This window comes from Phacochoerus africanus, chromosome 3 (genome assembly GCF_016906955.1).
Source record: "Phacochoerus africanus isolate WHEZ1 chromosome 3, ROS_Pafr_v1, whole genome shotgun sequence".
Taxonomy (NCBI): Eukaryota; Metazoa; Chordata; class Mammalia; order Artiodactyla; family Suidae; genus Phacochoerus; species Phacochoerus africanus.
The window spans coordinates 35,509,384-35,533,083 of NC_062546.1; the positions used below are offsets into that span (position 1 = coordinate 35,509,384).

At 49.7% G+C, this 23,700-nt stretch overlaps 1 protein-coding gene across 1 annotated transcript in view; it reads right to left on the reverse strand.

Annotated features, from left to right (window-relative positions):
• SLC24A3 (solute carrier family 24 member 3) overlaps positions 1–23,700 on the reverse strand; it is a 510,935-nt gene that overhangs the window by 27,888 nt on the left and 459,347 nt on the right. Inside the window, exons 9-14 of the mRNA XM_047771613.1 lie at positions 20,929–20,982; positions 15,115–15,248; positions 12,669–12,829; positions 11,588–11,843; positions 3,714–3,880; positions 827–941 (exon numbers count right to left, since the gene is read on the reverse strand). Coding sequence (XP_047627569.1) covers positions 827–941; positions 3,714–3,880; positions 11,588–11,843; positions 12,669–12,829; positions 15,115–15,248; positions 20,929–20,982 — 887 coding nt within the window. The remainder of the gene's footprint in view (positions 1–826; positions 942–3,713; positions 3,881–11,587; positions 11,844–12,668; positions 12,830–15,114; positions 15,249–20,928; positions 20,983–23,700) is intronic.

The following is a 23,700-nucleotide window of genomic DNA, read 5'->3' on the forward strand; positions in this document are numbered from 1 at the left end:
TCTAACCAGCAGAATTTGGGGAGGACCAGTGGAAGACAATGGCTAAGGGTCGCAGCTGCCTTTGTATTTGCTGAAAACACATTTCTGGCACAAATCGGGCATGTGAGTGAGAGGGGGGCTGGGGAGGCCACAGCCACCTGGGAAGGCAAACTCCGATCTTAGCTGTGGGGAATGGAGGGTCTGTCACACACCGAAGAGTGAGTGACCTCTGGCAGCTGACACTTTGAGCTGTTTCCTGGTCCATAAAATGGGTGTGTGTGCACACTAATCCACAGAGTTGCGTGTAAGTTCAACAAGATAACACGCCTAGGAGTTTCTGCTGTGGTGCCATGGGTTAAGAATCTGACTGCAGTGGCTCAGTGTGCTGTGGAAGGCATGGGTTTGAGCCCTGGCCTGGCACAGTGGGTTAAAGGATCTGGTGCAGCTGAGGATCTGATTCAATCCTTGGCCCAGGGACTTCAATATATTGCCATTAAAGAAAGAAAAAAAGGGGTAACGTGCCTAAGTGGCTTTGTTCAGTGTGTGGCACTATCCTGTATTTATTGCTATTTTTAGTAAGAGAAGTAATACAACCTAAGTTAGATTACATGTGGGTGCTACCTAGAAAATGTCTCTGCCTTCCTGCAGGGTGGATCTTCTGGCTTCTTTCCCTGGTTATTCTGATGCCATGAAGCCTTTTGGCCAACGACATTGCCCATGGCTCCTTCCCAGCCGGATCTGGTGCCCTGGTAACTGCCACGTGGCCACCTCCCCACCCCTGCCCCCAGCCAGCCCCCACCCAGTAGGAAGGCCTTCCATCCCCGTCCCTACCCACTCCGGGCCCCACCTTGTCTGGCCACGATGAGGCTGGCCATGCAGTCGGGCACGCTGGTTCCGGCCGCCAGGAAGGTGATTCCCATGATGACATCAGGAATTCCCAGCGTGTAACCAATGATTGTGACCTGGAGGCGGCGGGAAGAGGCGGTGAGCGGAGGCAGCCACCAGCCCCGCCAGCCCAGGACTCTCTGACCAAGAAGCAGAGAAGCCCGCTCTGTGGGCGGACTCTCCTGGGCCGCGTCTGTTCTGCATCAAGACAGAGGACAGGAAGGGCTCCTGGAGCAGACGGGGCTGTGCGTCAGGGGCCAAGATGCACTAACGGAGGTTATGTTTTCCCAGCAAAGCGTGGCCTCTTTCACCTGTTCCTGTGGGTGAGGCAGGTGGCTTGAGAGAGAAGAAATGGAGTTTGTGGGAAGAGGCAATAATGGGGCAGTATCTGAACTCAGGACCTTCTGGGGAAACTGAGAAAGCATGGCTGGGAATCTCATCATCCACGCTGTAGAATGAGACTTGACAAGAAGTGGAAAGGGGCTGATGTGCATCCACCATCCAGTCCTGTGGGAACAGCCACAGGCAGCTGATTCCTTTCCTCCTTTCCTGGAAGCGTGGTAACATCGCCTCCATCCACAGCATCTTCTGCTCCATAAGGGCTCACGTTTGCGTAGCACTTGGCACTGAGCTACATGATGTGTGTGGGCTTAATTTCTTTAATTCTCACTGCAACCCCACAGAGTAGGTGCTGTTATTATCTCTGTCCCTCAGATGAGGAAATGGAGGCACTGCCTGAGGTCCACACAGCACGGGGACCTCAGACAGCGCCTGAGGAAGTGGCACAGGGGCCATGCTCACCAGGCAGCAGACCCACCTGCACTGGCTGCACCTCTGTTCCCAAGGGTGTGCTGTGCGTGTTGGGGGATGGGGGGCGGGAAACAGGTGATGGCTGCGGCATTGCTTCCATTATGTAAACGAGCCCATTCTGGCCCCTAATTTCCAGATGGACAAACTGAGAGGTAAGAGGTGTGTGATGGGAGCAGGTGGCAAAATTGTGGGAGCGGGAAGAGACCAGTTCAGTGCACTTGGCCTCAGGAGGGGGTCGCAAGCAAGCGCTGAAACGACTGATTAGGTCATTCTGGGGGCCACTTGCCCTCCCATACTCTATAAAATTACAAGAAATGCAAACCACAAGCAGTCAGTAGCTCCTTCAGGCCGGGGACCAAAAGAGACAGCTCTGCTGAACCCTGACATAGCTCCCTCCCTGTCCAAAGGTTAAACCCACTGGGATGCCTGGTGTGACCCCTTTCAAACACATCTCGTTTCTGTCCAGGGTGGAACTGAATTTGCATGGCCCTGGGCTCTCTGCCCTCCGCTCTCCAGGGAGGAAAGTGAGACGCAGAAACAAAGCTTTCTTTTGGTCATTCTAGAGCCTTTTGTGAAATGGAGCCACAGTGTTCTGGCTGACTCTTGCTTTTCCTTTCTGACCCTCGGCGAATCCCTGCAGGAAGCGGTTTGGCTCCGTGGGCCCTGGCCTGGGAAGGAGCCTCTGTCCTGCTGCTGGTATTGTTACCATGGTTACGGCTGAGCCTGGAGTTTTCAGGAAGTGATCCCCCAGGTGGTCTGGGGGTGGGGGGGGTTGTTCTCCTGGTTGCCCCTTCACTCCTGACCATTTTCCAGGGGTTCTCACAACCTCCCCCGAAGCCGGAGGAGCAGACAGATGGAGGGTGAACCTCAGATCTGTCGGCTACCTGTATGATAGTGGACTTCAGAGGAAACCATTGGGCCCCCTGGAGGTCAGGGACACCAATGCCATTCCCCAAACCTGGCACCCCATAACGTTCAATGAAAACATTAATGAGCACAGGATGAGGGGGAAACCCTGGCTCTAAGATTTGGATTGAAAAAACCCAGTGATCTGTCTGTGATGCTGAAGGCAAGGGATAATTATGAATTAGGCTTATGCATTCATTCTTACCTCCAAAATAATCTTTTCAGAAACTTTTTTAAGCTCTGGAATGTAATTCTCCAGAATTTAGACTGCATTTCTACCCGACACTCAAGCATGATTAGATGGGCATCATTTTGTCATGGCTTCTAACTTCTGCCCAGCTCCAACTCCAATGAATTGGGTTCACTTCCCAGTTAAAAAGGAGCCTCACACATTGGTGGTACTGTGGATGGCTGGGTTTCCTAGAACAGCTTTGGGGCAGAGGCTCTTTTGAGTGACAGCCCCCCCAGCCAATGCCAATCCCTGAATCATTATTATCAAGGGACTCTTGAGCAGTCACCAGCTCCAGTGACCTCCTTCTCTGGTTGCACAAACAGCTGAGATGGGGAAGTGACAATGGTGGATGGGATTACCTCTCTCCAATACCTCACACTCTCCTCCAGCCGGCTGCCCGTGACTCTGCTGTTCTTTCCATGAGAGTAGGTAGGGTATTTCTCCCCCACTCCCATAGTGTGGGCTTGGCTGATAGAGCGTGGGTGGAAGTCCAGCCAAGTTCCTCAGAGGCACCTGTGTTTGCCCTCTTGCATCCCACTCATCTACCATGAGAAGTATTTCCCAGGTAGCCCCTGGTCCAAGGAAAATGAGCAAACACAAGGAGTAGAAGTGAGCCCCGCTCTGCTGCTTGAATCCAAGGTAACCCCACAGGAGCTGGGAGCAGACAACTTAACCAGTGTCTGCTAAGATCAGTCACCCCTCGGTCTACCTGCTGACACCTGAGCAGGAGGACATATGCTTGTGACTCTAAACCACTGAGGTTGGGGCTGGTTGTTACACAGTATACTGTGGCAACAGCTGACTCATACAGTTATGGACTGAAACCCCCAACCCTGCTCCCCTCTGCTTGGGAGTGCTTTTCTCTGAAGAGATCGGACATTGCATAAGGTCCTAGACTCACCATCCAAACCATCATGTAGGAGAAGGCTGCGATCCACAATGTGGAGGAAGCGAAAGTCACCATAAACCACTTCTCCCAGCGGGGTTTGTTGCAGTTGGGGACTGTGAAGTACAAGACAAAGCTCAGGGGCCAGGTGAATGCCCATTTCACTGTTTCCAGTTTGCCAGCTGGGAAAATAACAAAGGCAAAAAAAAAAAATCAGTGAGCCCCATTTCTCTGCTCCACCCTCCACACGGCTGTCCTTAGGCATCTGCATCCTAACAGAAGGCCTGTGAAATAAACCTGATGTGTTGCTCTTTTCCCCAAAGAACCAAATGGCTTTCTGTGGCCAACAAAACCATGTGGAACAGAAACTAACCACTGCCCACCTGCTAGTTAGGCCTCAAAATTGCCAGGATGAGTCACTTCTGAGTAATACAGGGCTGGGAGGGTGGTTTGGCAAAGGGAGCTGGGTGGTAAAGGATGAGGAAGGTTCTCAGGACACAAAAGGGGCAGGGGCAGGGTGTGGGGGTGGGGTGGAGGTGGGAGAGGGGAGGTATAGACAATCAGCTTCCTGTGGATGGGCAACCACATCCCAGATTGCATGGTGTCAGCAGTCACAGCGCCACCTAGTGGAGCCTCTCAACATTACCGGCCAACTTGCTGAAATCTTGAAAGATGTTCTGAAAGCTCTCAAGGTTGTTAAAACACAGTTTGAGGGTTTGCATCCCAAGCGGCTATGGATTTGCAAATTAAGAATTTCTTTGGGGAGTTCCTGTTGAGGCTCAGCAGGAAACAAATCTGACTAGTATCCCTGAGGTTGTGGGTTCCATCCCTGGCCTTGCTCAGTGGGTTAAGGATCCAACATTGCCATGAGCTGTGGCATAGGTCACAGACACGGTTCAGATCCTGTGTGGCTGTGGCTGTGGTGTAGGCCGGCAGCTTTAGCTCTGATTTGACCCCTAGCCTGGGAACTTCCCCTGGCTTCCTAAGAGGACTTCTGCTCCCTCACCTGCCTCACCTCTACCTGCTTGTCACCCACAGCCAAAGCGAGTCTCGGAAAGCAAACTGTTCCAGAACCTACCACTAGCTTTCATAGCCCTCAGAATTAACACCGCATCTTCCCACCCTGCATCACTGACTGATTTGAATCCTGCCTACCCCTCCCCGTTTACACCCCACCTCCCGCCCAGACTCTTTCTGCCTCAGGGCCTTGCACTTGTGGTTCCCTCTGTACAGATCTTGGGGCTGGAGCTGTCCTGTTTCACAGGACACTAGCTCAAGTGTCACCAGACCCCTCAGATCACCCAATCTAAGTAGGACCCCCATCCACCCCATTCTTTGTTTTCCTAGCATCTGCATGTATCTGCTTCACAGCAAATGTTTTCTTTCGTTTTTCTTTTTTCTTTTTGTCTTTTTGCCTTTTCTAGGGCCGCTCCCGTGGCATATGGAGGTTCCCAGGCTAGAGTTCCAATAGGAGCTGTAGCCACCGGCCTACGCCAGAGCCACAGCAAAGTGGGATCTGAGCCACGTCTGCGACCTACACCACAGCTCACGGCAATGCCGGATCCTTAACCCACAGAGCAAGGCCAGGGATCCAACCCGCAACCTCACGGTTCCTAGTAGGATTCGTCAACCATTGCGCTATGACGGCAACTCTACAAGTGTTTTCTTTCTGAAGTTATCAGGTTGATGTGCTTCCTCACTATTTTCAGTTGCCCTCGAATTAGACTCTAAACTCTCTAAGAACGAGTATTCTTTCTAGCCTGCCCACCACTGTTTTGATGCTACAAATAGCGCAGGGCTTACATCACATGCTACATACACATTAATATAAATATCAACAGTTGTAACATTACTACAAACAATCTAATATGACAGACCAAAGAAATGATTTGTATTTGAGAATCTAAGGGCATCCCGCTCACAGGTGCACAGTAAGGCAGAGAGAACAGATAAAGACGGGGAAGACCCTTCCTGTTAGCTGCTATGCATCTTGTTAGGTTCAAGGTTTGGAGACAGTAAAGTGAGCAGTGAGCTGCCTGCTGTGCTTGGCTAGATGACAAAGCAACTAGAGGACCTGAGAGCTTTTGCGAGGAGCTTCCAAACACCGCACCATCCAGAGTCTTATATCCCACATGCCTCCTGGAATTCTGCACTTTACTGGTCCCTGCGCCAGGCTCATGAGGCATGAATCACTGGCCTCCCAGTCTTCCTGAGGGTCCAGGGACAGAGAGAGAGACTGGTTCCTTTAAAACACACACTTAACCAAAGTCACAAGGAAACATGTGAATGAGAAGAGAAATGACATCCATTTGGCTCCCCTTTTTCAGAAAACAGAAAAGAGAAGAAAATGAAGTCAAGACTATGACTGGTAGAGTTTAGAAAGGGATACTGATGAGAGGAAGCTGTTTCAAGCAGCATAAGTTTGCACCAATGAGTTTTGAGGGTTTTTTTTTTTTTTTTTTCTGTCAGCTGTTTCAAAAATTCTGACTTGGAGTTTCCGTCGAGGCTCAGCGAATAATGAACCCGAGGTACCCATGAGGATGCAGGTTTGATCCCTGGCCTTGCTCGGTGAGTTAAGGATCTGGCGTTGCCGTGAGCTGTGGGGTAGGCTGAAGACCATGGTTCAGATCCCGCGTTGCTGTGGCTGTGCTGTAGACTGGCAGCTTCAACTCCGATTTGACACCTAGCCTGGGAACCTCCACATGCCATGGGTGTAGCCCAAAAAGACAAAAAAAAAAAAAAAAATTCTGACTTGACACTGGGAGAGCATTATATCTTGAAAACAGTTTTCACCATTATTGAAGATGATATGCTTTAAGTGATAGCTCCATGGTAAAACAACAAACAACATAGAAATCAATGAGTATCATCTGGAAATAACTTTTTCCCCCCTTTTTTGGTTGCCCCATGGCATATGGAGTTCCTGGGGCCAGGGATTGGATCCGAGCTGCAGTTGTGACCTACACTGCTGTTCTGGCAATGCAGGATCCTTAACCCAGTGTGCTGGGCTGGGGATCGAACCTGTGTCCCAGCGCTCCCAAGATGCTGCCAGTCCCACCGTGCCTCGGTGGGAACTCCTGGAAATAACTTTCAAATGTAATATAACAATATAACTGCTCCAGCAAACTGAGCAGTGCAGAAATGTGCTGTTTAAGTGAGGCCGAGGAGCAAGGACAGTCTGAAAAGGACGGTCGTGTTTTAGCTTGTCTAAATTTCCATTTCTGAATAAAAGCCTAAAAATTGTTTCCGTTCCTCTTTACATCAACAGAATTTCTAGATATTTTTCCAGCTTTTGTTCCACTGCCATGTAGTCTAAACAGAGCCCCCGCTCCCCAGTGGGGGGACTGGTCTATTCATTAACTAACAAATATTCACTGAATGCCCACTTGGCCACTGCATGCCGGCCCTGCTCCAGATGCTGAGGATCCAGCAGAAAGTTAAGTAAACAAGACACCCTGCACCCAATATAGCAGCAATTACGTAACCTCTTGAGAGTCGGCTGGCCAGTCTGGACATGAAATAAGGGCGTGAGCTGGGGACTCACAGAGCACAGAGCATCACTCTTCCTAAAGAGCCAAAGACTTGTTCCTAAGTTATGGTACTTTAAACATTTATTTACAAATTTTTATTACTTTTAAAATTTGCATTGAGTTATAATTAACACACAATATGATACTGGTTGCAGATGCACAACATACTGATTCAACATTTTTATCCACTGTGAACCAGTCACTGCATTGAGACCAGTTGCAATCTGTAACCAGACTAAGTAATGATCCTTATCAAGTTTTTTTTTTTTTTTGCTTTTTAGGGTCGCAGGGACAGCATATGGAAGTTCCCAAGCTAAGGATCGAACCCGAGCTACTGCTGCTGGCCTACGCCACAGCCACAGCAACGGAGGATCCAAGCTGCATCTGCAACCTATATACTACAGCTCACAGCCATACGAGATCCTGAACCCACTGAGCGAGGCGGGGGATCAAACCCACATCCTCATCGATACCAGTTGGGTTCCTTTCCGCTGTGCTACAATAGGAACTCCTTTACCAAGCTTTTTAGAAAGCTTAATGCTATTGGGTGGAGAAAATGTCAACACTCAATACTGTAGATCTTGGGCTAAGTATATAAATTTGTTCTAATTACATAGGCAATTAAAAATGCACACAGTGTTAAAATAGAAAATAGAAAACAGAAAATAACTCCACCTGGGATAAACATACTAATATTTTGGTGTATTTCTTTCCAGTTTTTGTTCCAGGGGACGTGGGTTTACTACATGTACAAGTAGGTGTTTCTTAGAAGAAAAAAGAATCTATGCACAATTTATATGTATATAGGCATGTATATACATATACTATGCATAGCTATATACAAATAAATATATGCATGTAAACTGTACATATGTGATGTGAACATATAAACATAGGCATGTTAACATGTGTATACATTTACAAAATATACAATATATTAAATATATATTTATATATTAATATACAATAATTAAATGTATACAGTACACAGAAAACATGTTATATGCACACACTATATCAATCATACATCTGCACACAGTATATATATGCACATACACCTATATTTACATGTTCACACATATATGCTCATGTCCTATACATTCCTGTATTTACATACTGCCACATAATTTCTTACTTGTTAATTATATGCACTATGGTCATGTCCTGAGGGTAGAAACACAGGGAACCCAGGCCCTGGCAGGACTGATGAAGGAGAAAAACCCATCCTCACCCTGTGGAGGGACCTTCTTCAGGCCAAAGGAACTTGATGTGAAAGGGCCCTCGAGTGCCCTCTGCTGGCTTGTTGCGCCCTCTGCCTGCACACGGACAGGAGGAGATGGCCCTGCCCCGGGAGAACCTGGCTGGACAGACAGCCCCTAGCCTTGAATAGAGGTTCCTGAGTCCAGAAATGGGGTGTCTCAGCAGCTTGGGGAGGAGAACTAGGCGCCATAAGTGGATAAGCCTGTTCTCCATTTCGGGGCGGAACCTGGTCCTGAACCTGTGCCATAGAGGAGCCATGAAGATGGCTGGTGGGGCTCCAGCCCTACAGTGGCCCAGGCTCCAGGCCTCTAGAAGCCCCCACCCCCCCAGTGGCCCACAGACCGGCAGCATCGGCATAACCTGGGACTTGCTAGAAATGCAGAATCTCGGGCCCCACCAGACGTCCCGGATCAGAGCCCAGTCTTTGGGGAGGATGCCCAGGTGAGAGGGGCTGGTGTAGGAGAACTCGGGATCCCACTTCCCATACCAGCAGCTCAGGGCTCTGAGGATGAAGCTGAGACGCTGGGGTGGCTGGACCACACAGAGCATCCTCTCCTCGGCCTGTGCTTCCAAGGGAGGTGGGGTACCTGAGGTGGGTGCCCGAGTCCACACCTGCCATACCTTCTCTGAACACCTGAGAAGGCCCCCACACCTGCATCCTAATCACAAAGGTTGGATCAGAGGTTCAGAGAAGATACACCAAAACTTCAGCATTAGGTCTGGCATTTACCTCGTCCAGGTGAGAAACAGGGAACATGTGACCCGAAGGGGGCCCTCTGTCCCGCTGAGCGATGAAGCCACATGTGGGAGTGGGTCAGTTTGTCTGCCCTATTCATGTGTCTTCGTGTCTTCTTAGGGAGGGTGCATGAGGCCCCTGGGGCTCCAGGGCTGAAGGCATAGGACCTGGCCACTTACAACCTTGTCAACCAGTCTCACCGCCAAGTAAGCACCCCTGGAGCTTGGTCACAGGCTGCCAATAGTGGACTCTGGAAACAAGGGCTGGGGGATGCAGAACCCTCAGCATGGCCCCCGACGTCAGGGTCTGTGAGGAGGACACACCGCCAGCCCCGACTGTGTTGTGCCATAGAGCACAGCTGGCCTCCAGATGCCTTCAGGCAGGGAGCAGGCCTGGTGACAGTCACAGGACGAGAGACCCAGCCCTACAACCAGGAGCCGACTCCTGCTGGGAACCTGAGTGTGCCTGCCCGACCCTCCATCATGGCCATGAGCCTTGGAACACCCAGCCAAGCCATGCTGGTTGCCTGACCCATGAACCTGAGCCAACCAAGGGCATTTAAGCAGCGGGGCTGGTGCCGATTTGTTACAAAGCAATGGATAATGAACTCAAGGGCTTATGAGGGACGAACGGAGGGTCTGGTCATTTAATCCTTAGCATTTTTTTTGTCCTGATTGATAGGAAGGTTGCCAAGCAATGTCGCCAAAGGTGGCCAAATGGATTAAGAGCCAGGACACTTTTTTTCTATCAAAATAACTGCTAGCAAGCAATAATTCAACTTTGGCTGGGCGGTGTGTGACTTTGGGGTATAGGAATCGGGGTGGTAGTTTTCTAGTTGGTTTTGGTAAGTACTCAATCAGGTTAAGATCTCAGGAGCCCTGCAGGGGGCCAGACCCCGACCCCCTAGCTTTATTTGCTGTCCCTGGACACACAGGGGGGGCACAGAAGGACCCCACTTCTGAAAGTAACAGTAACTCTGACACTTGGTACCCACGCCCACCACGAACCAGCCTTTCAAGTGGATCCAGCAATCCCTCCTCAGAATGCACAGTCCTCTATAAATTCGAACACCTTAGAGAAGACACACAGGCTAACTAAACTTCACACACTTGACAGTGAATGTGAACTGGATAGTGCTCTTTCTTGAAACAGCCTGAAACTTCTGGAAGGTCTTGCAAATGGGCAGAATTCTTTGTATTTGGGGGGACAAGGCAGCTGGAACAGCCCAGTTGTTTCTGGAGGCAGCAGTCAGGGGAGGACACCGCCCTGGTGACTGGGGTCCTGAAAGCTTTACAAGCCTCGCTCCTGCCCCCACCCTGTGTCAGGGTCCAGGGAGATGCCCTGGAGTCCCGCTGTGTGACCCAGGTGCTTTGTGCCTCTCCTGTGGCGCCTGCTCTGGAAATAGCAGGTCGGGTGAGAGGAGGGGCCTGAATGGGGATGAGAGAACAAAGACCGACGGGGAGGACAGCGGTCCCTGGGGGGCTGGCCTTGTCAGGACACCCCCACCAGCAGCAATGGGGGGGGTAAAGGGAGTGAAGCCCCCGCCTACCCCAGCATCCCACTGCTGGGCTGACAGGGTCACACGCTTTCCTACTTAGCACCACAGGGGCCCGAGGAACAGCGAAGAGGGCCCGCCTCCTGGAAATGCCCACCTTTCCACCAGTGACCATATGTCAACGTCTTGGTCACCTTTGCAACCTCTACATGGAGTCTTAGCCACTGTAAGATTAATGAAAATATTTCTATGTTCATGCAGAGACATTTCCTGGAACTTTTTTTTTTTTTTGGCTGCACCCGCAGTCAAAGTTCCAGGGCCAGGGACTGAATCTGAGCTGCAGCCTCCACCCCAGCTATAGCAATGCCAGATCCTTTCACTCACTGTGCCAGGCCAGGGACAGAACTCACACCTCTGCAGTAACCCAAGCTGCTGTGGTCAGATTCTTAACCCACTGGGCCATGGTAGGACCTTCCATTTCCTTGAATTTTTTAAAAAATTATTTATTTATTTTTTGGCTTTTTATGGCCCCACCTGTGGGCAAGGGACGTTCCCAGGCTAAGGGCTGAAGAGGAGCTACAGCTGCCGGCCTACCCCACAGCCACGCAATGCCAGATCGGAGCCACATCTATGACCTACACCACAGCTTGCGGCAATGCCGGATCCTTAACCCACTGCTTGGGGCCAGGGATTGAACCCGCATCCTCATGGATGCTATTCCAGTTCCTAACCCACTGAGCCGCAGTGGGAACTCCTCCTTGAATTTAATATCAGGGAAGTCTCCCAAGGGAAGGGCGTCAACCCCGTGGCCTCCAAGAGCTCAGAACCCCAGCCCAGCCCAGCCCAGCCCAGACGCAGGACCTCTTACAGGGGGGGTCGAAGGGCGTGTATGGTCCTTCCTCGTCCTCCTCGTCCTCCTCCTCGTCGTTCTCATCGTTCTCGTTCTCGTTCTCCGTCTCATTGCCCGCCTCAGCAACAACATCGTCCCTCCGGGTCCCGTTCACGCCTCTGTCCGGGGCGCTGCTGGGCCCCGTCCCGTTCTCCACCGTGTGCTTAATGGGGATTTTGATGGCCACCTCGGACTCTCCATTGGCGTAAGCCCTGCTGTTTATCAGTCTTTGTCTCTGGAAAGAGAAAGCAGGTTCTGATATGGCCAGGGGGCTTGCAAGTCCTTCCACTCAGACCACCAGCTGTTGGGGTCTCTCCTGGTCAGCTGACCAGGAGCTGCTTCCAGAAGATGCTGCAGACACGTTTTAAGGGATTCCTCAAAGTGATAACCAACTCAGACAACCTCTTTCTGGAAGGAAGAATTCATCTTTTAGGATCTATTGGAACTTGCAAATCCCTTTAGAGGAAAACTCCCACATCTCAGATGGGCACTGCTTTTCTTTTTTAAAAAAATGTACTTAAAATGTACTGTTCAGTAAGTCAACTACAGGCACTGCTTTTCGCTCAGGGTCTTGATCCCTTAACTGTGGCTTTATCAACAGATTGTAGGTATCCCCGATCCACCCGTGAGAAAGCCACACAACTGTGTCTGGATCAGTGTATCAATAAGGCTGCCCCTTCAGAGGAAGGAAGACTTGGAAAATTCAGGTAAGGGCTCTGTGGTTTAAACTAAAGAAGACTTGATTTAGCAACGACTTCTGTGCATGTTCACATCCAAGGGCTTTATTCAAATGGGAGATAAAGAGGCAAAGGTAGGGCGAAGGGTTTTCTCATATAACTGGGAGCTGGACGATGTCTCTGCACATGTGGAGGGAAGAGCAGCGACCAGGATGCACAGCTGGTCCAGTGACCAAAGACACTGGGAAATGATTGAGGGAGAGGGTATTTTGGGTGAGACGCTGAAGGAGGTGCTTGTACTTTCAGACCAAGAAACTCTCTCCCCTTCCTAGTTCCCCACCGCGTCCAGCGGCAAATGGACGGAGCAGAGCTTTCCCAGATACCTCATTAATCAGCATGCGACTGGCCATGGAGAGTCGGGTCTTGGGGGGGAAGTGGCTGGTGATCATGATTCGAAGGCCAGCCTCAGAGAAAGAAAGCTGGTGTGGGTAGGCCGACAGCAGCTCGTCTACCATGATCACTGACGCTTTGCGGTGGAAATTGGCTGGGAAAATTAAAAGCATAAAATAAAAGTAACACTGAGGCTCGAAGCAGGAAAGAGATAATCATTCATCCTCCTTCTCTTCTTTTCTCTTTCCCTCTCCCTCCTTTCTTTCCTCCTGTCCTCCCTCCCTTCTTTCCATGCATGCATGCATCCATCCACCCACCCACCCATCCATCCACCCACCCACCCATCCATCCACCCACCCATCCATCCTTCTCTCTTCTCTATCCTTCCCTGCATCCATCCATCCACCCACCCACCCATCCATCCACCCAGCCACCCATCCATCCACCCACCCATCCATCCTTCTCTCTTCTCCATCCTTTCCTGCATCCATCCATCCACCCACCCATTTATCCCTCCCTCCCTCCCTCCATCCATCCATCCATCCACACATCCATCTACCCTCTCTCCCATCTATCCATCCATCCATCCATCCATCCATCCAGCCAGCCAGCCAATCTATCCTTCCTTCCATTCCCCTCATCCTTCTAACCATCCATCCATCTATTTAGGAAGGGTTGTAGTGATCAGACTTTGTTGAAGAGTCAAAATTTGCTTTCCATGGGGCTCATCAATACCTCTTTTGAAACAACTTGGAACAATTTAAGCGTCCTTTGCTGACGTAAGAATGAGTGAAATTAAAGAATGAGTGAAATTACGAGAATTCCTCTTCATCCTCCAAAGATTCTTTTCCTGGCGCTCACCTCTGGGGCATAGGAAAGACCCTCATAGTCTCTAGCAAAACACTTTACACCCTTTAAATGTCAGCGGTGCTCATACTGAGCTGTTAAAAGCTGCAGGACTGACATTAGGCCAAGTGGAGGACGTGGTCGGGGACCATCCATGTGGCCCAGCCCAGCCTGTGAGCAGGGCTGCCCGGGAGGCTGGAGGTGAGCTGGCCAACTTACAGAGGCTCAAGTCCAGAGGGGGCTCAGGGCAAATCTTGGTAACGATGTGCTGGCAGGCCTGAAAAAAAAGTTCCACCGTGGCCCAAGTCCCTCTCCGTGGATGCTGCAATATGAGCACACAGCTCAGGGGTACCTGGCCACGGCCTCACTCCTGTTCTCCAAGCCGCTAAACCATGAAATGATCTCTGAAAACACTGGCTAATAATAGGTAGCTCTTTGGTTCCCTGAGAGTATTCCTTTTATGGTTATAAAGTACCCTGGAGAGAAGAAACTAAATGAAATCCTTATGTGGGATGGCACTGAACTCCTAAGTCTTTTGTGAAACATGCATATCATTAGAGAGAAGAGTATATCAAATGATTGACTTTCAAATTCTAATAATTGCCCACAGATGCTGAACTCAGATATATATTTGAAAATAACCTACAGATTTTCAAATTTCTTTTGTTTTTCTGAAAAACAAACAAAATGGAACCGAAAAGAAAAAAATCTTACACATTTTAGGGGGAAAGTTAAAAAAAAATTAAATGGAAAATGAAATATATTCTAGGCAAGAGAAAACAATTTTCTGTGTTCCTCTAGGAAAGAATATTATTTATTAGCGAGCACAGTACTATTTCTCTTTGTATAACCAACTGCTTAATAAGCATTTATTGAATATAAAAATTACTTTGAGAAAAAAAGAGGTAATTTTCTATGCCATTCTGCGGCTTGGAAACTGAGCTAAAGTAGCCTAAAAGTGAATTTGGATATAATCATCCACTAAGAATAACTATCGTTAAAGGAGTATTTTAGATACTCTATCTCCTTTTTTTTTTCTTTTTTCCTCTTTTTGTCTTTTCTGGGGCATATGGAGGTTCCCAGGCTAGGGGTCTAATCAGAGCTGTAGCTGCCAGCCTACGCCAGAGCCACAGCAATGCGGGATCCAAGCCACGTCTGCGACCTACACCACAGCTCACCACAACGCCGGATCCTTAACCCACTGAACAAGGCCAGAGATAGAACCTCATGGTTCCTAGTCAGATTCGTTAACCAGTGAGCCACGACGGGAACTCCATCTATCTCCTTTACTTGTTACAAACTTATCCTCACTTTTCGGAAGAGAAAATTGGGGCTTAGAGTGGTTAAGTCACTTGCCTTCATGGTCCCTCAGCCAGTCTGGGACAGAAATCCTACCCATGGTCTTTTCTCTCTTTTCATCCTGTCCAGTTTCCCTGTATCACCTGCAGTGCATGTTTGGTCCAAGAACTTCTCTGGGCTTTCAGAGCCTGCCCATCACCAGAATAGTCTCCCCTCCCAATGCAGCCAGTGGGAGGGAGGGAGGATGGATCCCTGGATCGCTTCCTCTGTCCCCCGGCCCTTCCCCACGGTTACCTCTCTTGAGTAGCACCACGGTGGCATCGCAGTTGCTGCTGTCGTCGATTTCGGCGTTGTTGGCCAAGCCATTGACCATGTTCCCGGCTCCCTTGGCCCTTCTCTCGAAGCACTGATGAATGCAGGCGTTATACCTGAACGTGGCCATAAACGCAAAGAGCCCATCAGTAGTTGCCTTTCCTGCCTCTGCTCCCCGCAGCTCCCCCAGCCTGGATGCATGTCGGGGGGGGGGGTGGGGGGCATGCCTCAAGTTATTATGGCTGTTATTTTATCATCCTGTGGCCCCCAGAAAACACACCCTGTCCCACTTCCCAACTTAAGAATATATGGTAGTTAAGTGAAAATAAACCCAAAATCACACAGATGCATGGGGACACACGGCTTTCTCGGCAGTGTCTTCAGTGTCAGCTGGATTGTGTGCCCTTACTCAGGGTCTGTGATGAGACTCAGTAGGGTGGGGAGGTCCCCCTGCTCTGGGCCGTGTCCCCAGGGCCATGCTTGGCAGGAGAAGGTCGAGGGGTCATTGTGCGTTAGGGTCCATGGGCACAGGTGGGCTGGCCATCTCGATCTCTACCTACCTTCAGTTTCAGGGGGTCACAAGCTGGGGTCCTGTGACTGCCTGTTACTGGGGTGCCATAATTCTAGGTCCACTGGGCTCTCGGCTTTATGAAAAAATTCTAGGCATTGATTCTCCAAAAGGAGTAAGTGAAAAAAATCGAAACACTGTGCTGTGCTTCTGACATGTTGGAAGAGAGGAGGCTTAGACAAGTTCCTAGGATGGTTTTGGCAGGTAAATGTCCTGGCCCCTTTATCACTGGTATTAGATAGAGGATTTCTAGCAAAGAACCCTGGAAAACTCATGGGCCAAGACAGCTACTGGGTGGAGTTTCCAGGGCATTTCAGGCCACTGCTGCTTTCTCCATTCAAGACTCAAAGGTCTTGATGGCTTACTGGCCACGGGACACCCCAATTTGGTCTCTGGCCTCCCGTGGGAACGGCAGCCAGCCCAGAGACTCTAAACCCAGCTTGCAGGCCTCACAAGCCATTTCCCCCTCCTCTTCCTCATCCCTTTTCCTGCTATAGACACAAGGCTCTTTGGAGTCCCTTCCTCTGGGTCCTGTGTCTGTTCCTCCCTAAATGCAGGTCCAGGCCAGGGGGTTATGGGGGCTTGACGGCCACCACGGTACAGGTGTCGGGGTCCTTCCTGCACATCCTGGGAGCCTGTAGTTCTTCCTGCAGGCCTGAGGGAGAAGAGAAGGCTAGTCTAAAGTGATGGGGGTGGCTGTGAAGAGGGAAGGGGGCAGATTATAAACCCTGGGGTTTGTAATCTCAGGGTTTTATAAGAGGCAGATAATGAAATTAGGACATCACTGCTGTGCAACTGGATGAAATAACGGAGACAGATATTGGGCAGCAGAGGCCACCAAGATCACAAACAGAGAGAGAGGCACCATCCACGTGCCTGCTGATGGTGGAATGCCTCACCACTCAGGACGAAGTCTAGCCTGAATCAGATCCGTGGCTGACACACAGCAAACACGGAGGCCAAAGGAACAGGCCACACTATCCCCCCGGATGTAATCAACAATTTCCAAGCCTCTGGAAACTCTGCAGAGTGAGCAATCAGATTTTGTCAAAGAACAAATGGCAAGGAAGGGGAAAAAAAAAAAAAAAAAAAAAGAACTGAAAATCAACAGAGGGGAAATTTCTAAATTCAAAAAGATCCATCCAAAAGATGGAGCAACCAATTGCAATGAGTGGAATTCATGTGGATTCTTGCTTTTAAAATATCTGTGACATTTATGAGATGAGAAGAAAACTATAAAAATGATGCTTATGAGACCACTGACCATTGATCAGAGATTTCATCTTATTAAAGGATTAGCATTCTTCATAGGGATGATAATATTGTGGGTTGGGTTAAAAAGGAGCCCTTTCAGAGACACGTACTGATGTTTTGGTAGATGAACTGGTACAATGTCAGCTTGTGGGCTTCAGCTCCTATGGAGGGAGGACAGTGGCTTGGGGTGTGGATGGAAGAAGTGGCGGATGACTGCTGGGGCTTGTGACGACACTTGGGGTGTCGCTCCATTCTGCTGACTGTCACGCATGGTCAACATTCCTCTTCCTACAAAGGTCTCCCCACTTTCCAGACGCAACAATGCCTCACCCTCCTGACGGAGCTCTGGGGGAGGGGCAGTGTTTCTATCATCCGGACTCAGAACCCACTGTCCCCACAGACAGACCGCCTGGCCTGGGGGTTTGCTTTTAAAGTGAATGACTTCGTGCGATGCATTTATTTGGATTTGGATATTAGGCTAACAGCACACTGCATCGCACTGTTAGGAGCGTTTTCTTGGAACCAGACATTAGTTAATTACTTAACTGACAAGCACTGCTATCAGGCAGGAAGCATCATGAATTCTGTTTTCTGCCGGGGAGAATGGGATTCATAATACCGAATAACCTGGCTGAGGTCCTGTGGCCAGGGCTGTACGTGAAGGTTCTCTGAACCACTAGGCCACACTATCGCCCCTGGGGACCAGATCGTAGCAAAGTGACCCGGAAGCACAGAAATCAGTCCTCTGAGGCTGATCCCTGGCGCCCCTCAGTAGGTTAAGGAACCAGCATTGCTGTGGCTGTGGCCTCAGGCTCTCTTAAGGGTTCTGCCTGTGGGGCCAAACTGATACTGTTTTTTGACCTTCAGGCAGACTATTTAAAATCATTTTAAAGCCATCTGCCCAGGAGGCAGCTGACGATTCTAATAGATGCTGTTTTTAATGGCTGCTGCTCTGTTTTATATTTCTAATTGAATGTTTTAAATTTTGTGCTTGTACCCTGAAGCTATTTTATTGTGAAGCATGCAATTTTATAAATCAGATTTTAGAAAACCCAATGATTAAAGCCTCTGATTACGGAGGGGGATGGAGAGAGAGCAGAGATTTCAATTTAGAATTTAGGACCAGAATTTATGCAGAAAATTCCACGAGCACAGTAGCTGCCTCTCCTCGTTTGATGTGTATCTTGCTGGTCTGAACAGCTGGGAGGTTGGAAAAAGCTGAGGCATCAGCAGAAATGCACCACGTTAGCTTTCACACGAGGCATGGTTTGGGGTAGAGAAATTGTTCACTGTGTTATCTTAATGTCCACGTGCCCAGCCAGCAACTCATGGGCTTTTATCATGGCCCAGTGGAGAGGCGGAATGGCCATGGAAGGCACACTAGCGAAATCCTTCAATCTTCCTTCTTTTAATTTTTTTAAAAAATTATTTATTTATTTATCTTGCTTCTTTAGGGCCACACCCATGGCATATGGAGGCTCCCAGGCTAGGGGCCGAATTGGAGCTGGAGCTGCCAGCCTACACCACAGCCACGGTAATGCCAGATCTCTAACCTACTGAGTGGGGCCAGGGATCGAACCCACATCCTCATGGATCCTAGTCAGGTTCCTTAACCATCGAGCTATGCATGGAACTCCTCTTCCTTCTTTTTAGATGAGAACAAAATTTTGAAGACCTTACTCTGTGAAGCTCCTGGGGAATTCAGAATGAGACATGCTTTCATCTGAATTCAGATTTAAAGCCCAAGGTCAATGTTGGGCGTAGAACAGACAGTCAGTTCTTCTGGAATGACTGACAGATCGCACCTTTCTGAAGGGGAAAATGAGAGTTCTTGGTTTGGGGTCTCAAAGCATCAAAATGTCAAAAAAAAAAAAAAAAAAGAGAGAGCTACATAAAACATGCTGAAGGAAGATGTGTGCTGTTGAGGTTTCCTGACTGGGGCACTCATTTCTGAGCTGTTTTGCTCTTTGATAGAAAGAGGAGCAAAGCTGGCTGCTCCCATCTTTACAGGCTCTTCTCTGGAGTCTAGAAACTGGGAAAGCCTCTGGGCCATCTCTGGTTTTCACAGGAACGGACAAAACAGGGTGTTTAAATGGAAGGTGATTTTTGGTCAAAGTACCTGGTTTCTTTGTCAGTTACCTCGTGGTAACTCCACACCAGGATGCCTGGGTAAGTGTCTGTCCAGAAACGCCCTCTCCCAGTACCAAGACCTAGATGCTGGGTCCACACGGACCAGGGGATGGCTCCTGAGGGACAGCTGGGTGCCACATTGAGCGCGGTGGTGGCAGATGGCTTGCAGCGTACCCTGGACATCGGCCAAGCCAGCAGCTCCCTTCCTTGACCCTGTGACCTTTGCCAAAGGCCACACTGATTTCTCCCAACAGGACTCTCAGCCACTAGGGGCCAGCATTAATTTTTGTCAGGCCTCATGAACAAGGAAAACTTGACATGTCAATCACAGGTTGTGAACTGATGGGTCTGAAGTGGCATTTTCTGACAGCGTCCTACTTTCCTATGCCCTAGAGAAGGCGGCCACATACACTGGGGAAGAGGGTGGACTCACTTAGAGCAAAAGAAACTGCTCCCATGGGATAGGCAGCTGTGGCGCAAGAAACCTCTGCACTGTTTATAAGCTCCCCCTCTCAGCGGTACTTGCCAAAAGGATGAATCAGCAAGTCCTCAAGCACCCCACGCTTCCATGTGACCTCAGAGGACAGAAACCATCACAACATAATTCCTAATACAGAGAGTAAGTGGCCCAGACTCCAAGGGGAAAAGAAGGCATGATATGGTGATTTTAAAATATGCCCATGGCATCTTCAACACGTCCCTTTTCAAAAGCCGAGGCAGACCCGTGGAATGTGGATGGGACTGAGTGATGCGTTTCCAGAATATGGCAGAAGGGATGGTATGTGACTTAGATCGTAAAATGTGTGGCTGGACCCTTCTCGCTCTCTCTTGAATCACATGCCCTGCTGGAAGCCAGCTCCCATGTGGAGGGACACAAGCGGAGGCCCAGATGGTGAGGAACCAGGGCCTCCAGTCAACAAATGACATTGCACTGGCTGTGTGACTGGGCCATCATGGGGCCTTAAGGGGAGGATGGCCGCCCTGGGCCACCTCTTCCCCACAGATCTCACGAGAGGCCCCGAGCTAGCACTCTCCAGTCAGCTGCTCCTCCAGACCTAACTCTCAGAAACTGTATTTGTGTATTTGTGTGTGTGTGTGTGTTTTCTTCTTTTTATATCTGCACGAGCAGCATGTGGAAGTTCCCAGGCCAGGGGTCAAATTGGAGGAGCTGCAGCTGCCGGCCTATGCCACAGCCACAGCCACACTGGATCTGAGCCACATCTGCAACCTATGCCACAGCTCATGGTAATGCTGGATCCTTAACCCACTGAGTGAGGCCAGGAATCAAACCCACATCCTTGTGGATACTATTGGGTTCTTAACCCACTGAGCCACTATGGGAACTCCCACATTTGCGGAACTCCCATATTTAAGCTATTAAGTTTTGGGGCCATTTGTGAAGCGGCAGTAGCTGACTGGTACATGTGAAGAGTGAAAGACTGCAGATATCTGATCCCTGGCTTCAGTCACATCTTATCCGGCTTTGGGCCCATCTTCCCTCCACTATCTGGAAGCAGAACCCATGGGGTTTTTTAACTCCTTTCTTGCTCTGAAAGACAGGGAAGCAATCACCAGAAGCCAGGCTGCCAGGTTGTGAAGAGAAGCAAAGGTTGGAGAGCGTTCTCGAATGAAACCCTGAGGCTTTGGTTCCGTCATCACACACATGGGCTGGCAGGGTCTCTGCTCTGAAGTTGCAGCCAGGGAGCCCAGCGAGGCTGTGATAAGAGACGTCCAAGAGCAGCCAGGCACCCGCCCTCTCCCCCGATCCGCTGTCCGCACTGTCACATAATGAGTGCAGGAAAGAGTTTGGGGAGAGAAACTGAGAAGGTATTTATGTGACTTACTTCATGATGACAATGTAGACGAGGTACATCAGCACCAGGACTAAAGACTCCCACCTGTGGACAAGCCAAGAGTGCTTAGTGAACAGAAGCCCCCCAGACAGCGAATACATTCTCCTGTTTCCCACAACACATAGATATTCTTTTTTTATAATCTGTTTTATGGTTGTATAGTTTGCATGCAATAAGAGTCACTCAGATAATATGTAATACGGTGGGCTTATGCTTTTCATGAACTTAATAGGCTCATGAATCATTAAACGCTAACTGCTTCTCAAAAAAAAAAAAAAAAAAAAGAAGAAGCCCCCCAGACAGACGCGAGACCCTGCAGGCCATTCAGATACATGTGTGCTGAGAATGGCAGTCAAACCTGCTGAGGGCGGCGAGGGTGAGGCAGCCGTGCAAACCGCTGCACCCACCTTCCAAGGATCTTTCTCTTCTTTTCTCTGTGACGTGCTCACCCCAAAGAGGTTTTTTGTTTTCTGTTTTTTTTTTTTTTTTTTTTTTTTTTTGCTTTTTGTCTTTTTAGGGCCATAGCCATGGCATATGGAGGTTCCCAAGCTAGGGGTCGAGTCTGAGCTGTGGCTGCCAGCCTACACCACGGCCACAGCAACGAGGGATCCTTAACCTACTAAGCAAGGCCAGGGATCGAACCCACAATCTTAGGGTTCCTAGTCAGATTTGTCTCCACTGCACCACAATGGGAACTCCCCCAAAGAGTTTTTTGAACACAGCAAGCCTTCTATAATATTACTGAATATAGGACTAGATTTATAAATCTGACCCCGGCTCCATCATTCACTGAAACCATTTGGATACAGCTACAAAGGGCAAGCCAGAGGAACTGACAGGCGCAACTGGGGGATTTTAGATAATGTGCGAGCCAAGCATATGGAGAGAGGGGGAGACAGAGAGGGAGAGAGAGGAGGGGAGAAAAGAAGGGAGAGGAGGGGGAGGAGGAAGGGGAGGGAGAGAGACACAGACACATCTAGGGCAGGGAAGATGTGAGCAGGAAGGACAGGAATGAACGAGTGGGAAAACAGTCAAGAGAAAGAAACAAAAACCTTTTGGAATGTACCTTGAACTTCTGACACTTTGAATACTTCTTCTGGTTTCTTTCTTTGTTTTTTGTCTTTTTGCCATTTCTTGGACCCCTCCCGTGGCATATGGAGATTCCCAAGCTAGGGGTCGAATTGGAGCTGTAGCCGCTGGCCTAGGCCAGAGCCACAGCAACACGGGATCCGAGCTGCGTCTGTGACCTACCCCACAGCTCACGGCAACACAAGATCCTTAACCCACTGAGCAAGGCCAGGGATCGAACCCGAAACCTCATGGTTCCTAGTCAGATTCGTTAACCACTGAGCCACGACAGGAACTCCCTCTGGTTTCTTTACTTTAGTAACTTCCACCTTACAAACAAGGGAACATCATTTCTAGGTTCCTCTTTTGCTGTAAAATTTAATTATCTAATAGAAGGAATAATTTTGGCTTGAAGAAAAGGTTCCTGGAGGATGCTCTATTAAGAAATTCCAGGTTATGGCTTTCCTTTGTTTTTGCTTTTCAAGTTCCATAGTTAGAAATGGATCCTAGGGGAATACGTGGTCAGACATAGAATTTTGCTGCAGTGCTGTCTCATGAAAATGAGGAGCTGGAGAGAAGCAAGGTGGTTATCAGGTGTGGGATGGGGTATGTGAGTTACAGTTCATGTGTCCACGGGATGGGCTATCACGCATCAGTGCAGAATGATTCTGCAAACATGTATCTGCTACTGAGAGAACTTGGGGGACCAACCCTTCCCACTTCGGCCGCATTTCTCAGCTTCTCTCTAGCGGCATTGTCAAAGGGGTGCATGCCCCCCATCTAATTTCTAATCTCACTTCTGCATCCACTGATCCCTGAAACACTTGCCAGGGGCACCAGTGACCTGCATCTACACAGCCCCGGGGGTGGTTTGCGGTCACCCTGCGCAGTGTCTCTGTAGCATCGAAAGTTGACTACCTGCCCTCCCTCATAAAACATTCTCCTCCTGACTCCGAGGGGCCACACTCCTGCTGTCCCACCTGTCCCCTAACTCCTTCTCTCTCCCCTTTGTCTAGTCCGCTTTCTCAGTTCAACCTCTAAACATGGGACCCCCTTCTCCTGTGACCTACACATTCTCCCCAGGCGATGTCATCTTGTCCCATAGTTGTAAAACCAGCCAAGATGTCCACCCCATACGAATCCGTGGCTCCAGGCTCTGTCCACCCATCACCACAGCCTCCCCACATGGCCTCTAGATGCAGGTTTGAAGAGAATCCTTAATTCTATTCTCCAGCTTTGCTTTCCTCAGGGCTTTGCCATCTCGGGGATCTGTACCACTGCCTTGCAGTCAAGCCCCACTGGATCTGGAAGTCAGTGTGGAGCCCTCGTGGAGCACAGGCTCTCTGAGGCCACTCTGCTGAGTCTGCACCTCTGCTGCTTTCCACCCGATTCAGTGTCTGGGCATCTTGGTTGAATGCTCTTTGGGGTCCCCTAACCTCCGTGAGGATCTTCAAATGACGCTGCAACTGTGTATCTGCTCCCCGCCAGCCCCAAGGCTGGGGCCTGCTGGGTTCTGCCCTCTGTGTCTGGTTCTGGAACGGAGCCCGGCATCCAGGAGGTGCTTATGAATAAACGTTCCAGACTTGAAGTGACTCTGCCTGCAGACCTCTGAAGCCACATGGCTCTTCCCCATGGCCCCCCGGCAACCCCACCCCCGGTCCTCCGAGGACCTGGCCTTGCATGAGCCGGGCGTGC